The 6,539-nt window shown below is 42.5% G+C and overlaps 1 protein-coding gene and 1 long non-coding RNA gene across 2 annotated transcripts in view; one reads left to right on the top strand and one right to left on the bottom strand.

The window, feature by feature from the left end:
* The window catches only part of gpc2 (glypican 2), a 31,406-nt gene that overhangs the window by 11,648 nt on the left and 13,219 nt on the right, over window positions 1-6,539 (bottom strand). The window contains exons 7-8 of the mRNA XM_062040100.1: window positions 5,099-5,229; window positions 346-492 (exon numbers count right to left, since the gene is read on the bottom strand). Of these exons, the coding sequence (XP_061896084.1) occupies window positions 346-492; window positions 5,099-5,229 (278 nt within the window). The remainder of the gene's footprint in view (window positions 1-345; window positions 493-5,098; window positions 5,230-6,539) is intronic.
* Window positions 200-6,539, top strand: part of LOC133645220 (uncharacterized) — a 13,561-nt gene continuing 7,221 nt past the window's right edge. Inside the window, exons 1-2 of the long non-coding RNA XR_009824929.1 lie at window positions 200-712; window positions 5,149-5,248. This is a non-coding gene — a long non-coding RNA (uncharacterized LOC133645220). The remainder of the gene's footprint in view (window positions 713-5,148; window positions 5,249-6,539) is intronic.

Here is a 6,539-nt window from a genome sequence, read left to right on the forward strand (position 1 = left end):
TCCGGTACAGGCAAGGCTTTTTTTTTAACAGCGAGCAAAAGTTGCGAACTTTATCGTCGATTTTCTCTATTAAATCCTTTCAGCAAAAATATGGCAATATCACGAAATGATCAAGTATGACACATAGAATGGATCTGCTATTCCCGTTTAAATAAAAAAAATCATTTCAGTAGGCCTTTAAGCTGTACACAAAGTATTTTTGTTTATTGTTTAAACCTGATTATTTATAGTCAACACACATCTTTACATACAATATTATTAACGTACTTGAACTGCATTTTTATTGATTTTGTCTTTTATGCACACATTCGGGCAAAATGGTTTAAAAAGCACGACTGTTCTCACCAGTCGGTCCAGGTTGGTGCCTGCAGCTGTGGTGGGTTTTTCCTCTGGGGTGTAGGTGCGGAAAGGCCTCCTGTTGCCACCCGGCTCTTTGGGGGAGCGCTTGGACCGTCCTTGAAGAGTTCTGGGGTTTCCACAACCTTGGAACACCTACAAGAACAACATTGAATTCAGACCCACAGTCTGTCGGCAAAAGTTTGGTCGGACAAACAATCTACTAAATCTGAGGTGGTGTTTTTTCTGCCTTCAGCCAAACCGCCTCACTTTGTCTTTCTTTCCCTTCAAGGAAAAAAGCCAAGCTGCGAAGGAAAGAACTCCCGGTTCCTTGAAGCGCTGCCACGTGTGAGAGCAGGACGTGGGTGCCTCTCAGGTGGGTTGGCTTGCCAAGCTTCAGTCTCACTGTCGGACTGTCATCATGCTGTGCGTGGGAATGTGTTGCGTGACTCGAAATGGACATTCCAGCGAGACAACAACCGACATGATACGTGCGAGACAACAACCGACATCACACGAGCGAGACTACAACCAACATCATGCGAGACTACAACCAACATCATACGAGACAACAACCGACATCATACGAGACAACAACCAACATCACATGAGACAACAACAAACATCATACGAGACAACAACCAACATCATACGAGACAACAACCAACATCATACGAGACAACAACCAACATCATACGAGACAACAACCAACATCACGAGACAACAACCAACATCACGAAACAACAACCAACATCACGAGACAACAACCAACATCACGAGACAACAACCAACATCACGAGACAACAACCAACATCACGAGACAACAACCAACATCACGAAACAACAACCAACATCACACGAGACAACAACCAACATCACACGAGACAACAACCAACATCACACGAGACAACAACCAACATCACACGAGACAACAACCAACATCACACGAGACAACAACCAACATCACACAAGACAACAACCAACATCACAAGAGACAACAACCAACATCACACAAGACAACAACCAACATCACATGAGACAACAACCAACATCATACGAGACAACAACCAACATCATACGAGACAACAACCAACATCACAAGACAACAACCAACATCACGAAACAACAACCAACATCACGAAACAACAACTAACATCATACGAGACAACAACCGACATCATACAAGGGAGACAACAACAACATTATACGAGCGAGACAACAACCAACATCACACGAGACAACAACCAACATAGTATGAGCGAGACAACAACCGACATCATACAAGCGAGACAACAACAACATCATACAAGCGAGACAACAACCAACATCATACAAGCGAGACAACAACAACATCATACGACCGAGACAACAACCAACATCACAGGAGACAACAACCAACATAGTATGAGCGAGACAACAACCGACATCATACAAGCGAGACAACAACAACATCATACAAGCGAGACAACAACCAACATCATACAAGCGAGACAACAACAACATCATACGACCGAGACAACAACCAACATCACAGGAGACAACAACCAACATAGTATGAGCGAGACAACAACCGACATCATACAAACGAGACAACAACAACATCATACAAGCGAGACAACAACCGACATCATACAAACGAGACAACAACAACATCATACAAGCGAGACAACAACCGACATCATACAAACGAGACAACAACAACATCATACAAGCGAGACAACAACAACATCATACAAGCGAGACAACAACAACATTATACGAGCGAGACAACAACCAACATCACACGAGACAACAACCAACATAGTATGAGCGAGACAACAACCGACATCATACAAGCGAGACAACAACAACATCATACAAGCGAGACAACAACCAACATCATACAAGCGAGACAACAACAACATCATACGACCGAGACAACAACCAACATCACAGGAGACAACAACCAACATAGTATGAGCGAGACAACAACCGACATCATACAAACGAGACAACAACAACATCATACAAGCGAGACAACAACCGACATCATACAAACGAGACAACAACAACATCATACAAGCGAGACAACAACCGACATCATACAAACGAGACAACAACAACATCATACAAGCGAGACAACAACAACATCATACAAGCGAGACAACAACACTATCATACAATCGAGACAACAACAACATCATACAAGCGAGACAACAACCGACATCATACAAGCAAGACAACAACAACATCATACAAGCGAGACAACAACCAACATCATACGAGCGAGACAACAACCAACATCACACGAGACAACAACCAACATAGTATGAGCGAGACAACAACAGCATCATACAAGCGAGACAACAACCGACATCATACAAGCGAGACAACAACAACATCATACGAGCGAGACAACAACCAACATCACAGGAGACAACAACCAACATAGTATGAGCGAGACAACAACCGACATCATACAAGCGAGACAACAACAACATAATACAAGCGAGACAACAACAACATCATACAATCGAGACAACAACAACATCATACAAGCGAGACAACAACCGACATCATACAAGCGAGACAACAACAACATCATACAAGCAAGACAACAACAACATCATACAAGCGAGACAACAACCGACATCATACAAGCGAGACAACAACAACATCATACGAGCGAGACAACAACCAACATCACACGAGACAACAACCAACATCACACGAGACAACAACCGACATCATACGAGCGAGACAACAACCGACATCATACAAGCGAGACAACAACAACATCATACAAGCGAGACAACAACAACATCATACGAGCGAGACAACAACATCATACGAGCGAGACAACAACATCATCATACGAGCGAGACAACAACATCATCATACGAGCGAGACAACAACAACATCATACAAGCGAGACAACAACAACATCATACAAGCGAGACAACAACAACATCATACGAGCGAGACAACAACAACATCATACAAGCGTGACAACAACATCATACAAGCGTGACAACAACAACATCATACAAGCGAGACAACAACAACATCATACAATCGAGACAACAACAACATCATACAAGCGAGACAACAACAACATCATACGAGCGAGACAACAACAACATCCTACAAGCGAGACAACAACAACATCATACAAGTGAGACAACAACAACATCCTACAAGTGAGACAACAACATCATACAAGCGAGACAACAACAACATCATACGAGCGAAACAACAACATCATACAATCGAGACAACAACAACATCATACAAGCGAGACAACAACCGACATCATACAAGCAAGACAACAACAACATCATACAAGCGAGACAACAACCGACATCATACAAGCGAGACAACAACAACATCATACGAGCGAGACAACAACCAACATCACACGAGACAACAACCAACATAGTATGAGCGAGACAACAACCGACATCATACAAGCGAGACAACAACATCATACAAGCGAGACAACAACAACATCATACAAGCGAGACAACAACATCATACAAGCGAGACAACAACAACATCATACGAGCGAGACAACAACAACATCATACAAGCGAGACAACAACAACAACATACGAGCGAGACAACAACATCATCATACGAGCGAGACAACAACATCATCATACGAGCGAGACAACAACAACATCAGACAAGCGAGACAACAACAACATCATACAAGCGAGACAACAACAACATCATACGAGCGAGACAACAACAACATCATACAAGCGTGACAACAACATCATACAAGCGTGACAACAACAACATCATACAAGCGAGACAACAACAACATCATACAATCGAGACAACATCATACAAGCGAAACAACAACAACATCATACAAGCGAGACAACAACAACATCATACAAGCGAGACAACAACAACATCATACGAGCGAGACAACAACAACATCCTACAAGTGAGACAACAACAACATCCTACAAGTGAGACAACAACATCATACAAGCGAGACAACAACAACATCATACGAGCGAAACAACAACATCATACAAGCGAGACAACAACATCATACAAGCGAGACAACAACAACATCATACAAGCGAGACAACAACAACATCATACAAGCGAGACAACAACAACATCATACAAGCGAGACAACAACAACATCATACAAGCGAGACAACAACAACATCATACAAGCGAGACAACAACAACATCATACAAGCGAGACAACAACAACATCATACAAGCGAGACGACAACAACATCATACAAGCGAGACAACAACAACATCATACAAGCGAGACGACAACAACATCATACAAGCGAGACAACAACAACATCCTACAAGCGAGACAACAACAACATCATACGAGCGAGACAACAACCAACATCTTGAAATGGTATTACGGAATTCCTGGAATTTCGGGAAAACCGTGAATGTTTGCAGTTCAAAAAACAACTTTGTTTCTGTCCTGATTAAGAGGATTGTTTTGACGGTGGAACAGTTGACGTGGGTTGAAAAATGTGGAGGGAGTAGTCAACAGAAAAAAGGGTGAAAAAAGGGGTTGAAAAAACGGGATTTCTGGGAATTCCTAGAATTTTTTGGAACTTAGAAAAATGATCGTTTGAATGTCCAGGATGAGTAGAATGTGTTGAAGGTGGAATAGTTTGAATCAGTTGAAAATGTGGAAATGGTGGAAGTTTGAAAAAGACCCTGTGCCAGTTGCTCTAAAATAAGGTGAAGGACCAAGAGAATAAACAAAACAAAAAAAAACGATCCTTGCCTTGGTGGAGATGCTGACGCTGTTTTCTTGCATGTGCATGATGGCTTCAGACACTTTGACGGAAATGGAGTCTGCCGCCAACTCCATGTTGAAGGGCCCCTCCAACTTCTCTGCAACCTGGTAGAGGGCGTCTGATGGGAGACAGAGCGGGTGAGTCTACAAGCGCAGGTAGGCTACTAGAGAAATGCTAACATGAGTGGTTGTGTAAAAACAAGTTAAAAAAGAAGGTTATTTATTACATTTGATCATGCAAACCCCAAATCCAGTGAAGTTGGCACGTTGTGTAAATGGTAAATAAAAACAGAATACAATGATTTGCAAATCCTTTTCAACTTATATTCAATTGAATAGACTGCAAAGACAAGATATTTAATGTTCCAACTTTTTTTTATGCAAATAATGATTAACTTGGAATTTAAAGGCAGCAACACATTGCAAAAAAGTTGGCACAAGGGCATTTTTACCACTGTGTTACATGGCCTTTCCTTTTAACAACACTCAGTAAAAGTTTGGGAACTGAGGAGACCAATTTTTGAAGCTTCTCAGGTGGAATTATTTCCCATTCTTGCTTGATGTACAGCTTAAGTTGTTCAACAGTCCGGGGGTCTCCGTTGTGGTATTTTAGGCTTCATAATGCGCCACACATTTTTAATGGGAGACAGGTCTGGACTACAGGCAGGCCAGTCTAGTACCCGCACTCTTTTACTATGAAGCCATGCTGTTGTAACACGTGGCTTGGCATTGTCTTGCTGAAATAAGCAGGGGCGTCCATGGTAACGTTACTTGGATGGCAACATATGTTGCTCCAAAACCTGTATGTACCTTTCAGCATTAATGGTGCCTTCACGGATGTGTAAGTTACCCATGTCTTGGGCACTAATACACCCCCATACCATCACACATGCTGGCTTTTCAACTTTGCGCCTAGAACAATCCGGATGGTTCTCTTCCTCTGTGGTCCGGAGGACACGACGTCCACAGTTTCCAAAAACAATTTGAAATGTGGACTCGTCAGACCAACTTTTCCACTTTGTATCAGTCCATCTTGGATGAGCTCGGGTGCAGCGAAGCCGGCGGCGTTTCTGGGTGTTGTTGATCAATGGCTTTCGCTTTGCATCGTAGAGTTTTAACTTGCACTTACAGATGTAGCGACCAACTGTAGTTACTGACAGTGGTTTTCTGAAGTGTTCCCGAGCCCATGTGGTGATATCCTTTATACACTGATATCGCTTTTTGATGCTGTACCGCCTGAGGGATCGAAGGTCCGTAAAACGTGCAGTGATTTCTCCAGATTCTCTGAACCTTTATATGATATTACGGACCGTAGATGGTGAAATCCCTAAATTCCTTGCAATAGCTGGTTGCGAAATGTTCTTAAACTGTTTGGACAATTTGCTCACGCATTTGTTGACAAAGTGGTGACTCTCACCCCGTCCTTGTT

The sequence above is a fragment of the Entelurus aequoreus genome, linkage group LG28 (assembly GCF_033978785.1).
Source record: "Entelurus aequoreus isolate RoL-2023_Sb linkage group LG28, RoL_Eaeq_v1.1, whole genome shotgun sequence".
Lineage (NCBI taxonomy): Eukaryota > Metazoa > Chordata > Actinopteri > Syngnathiformes > Syngnathidae > Entelurus > Entelurus aequoreus.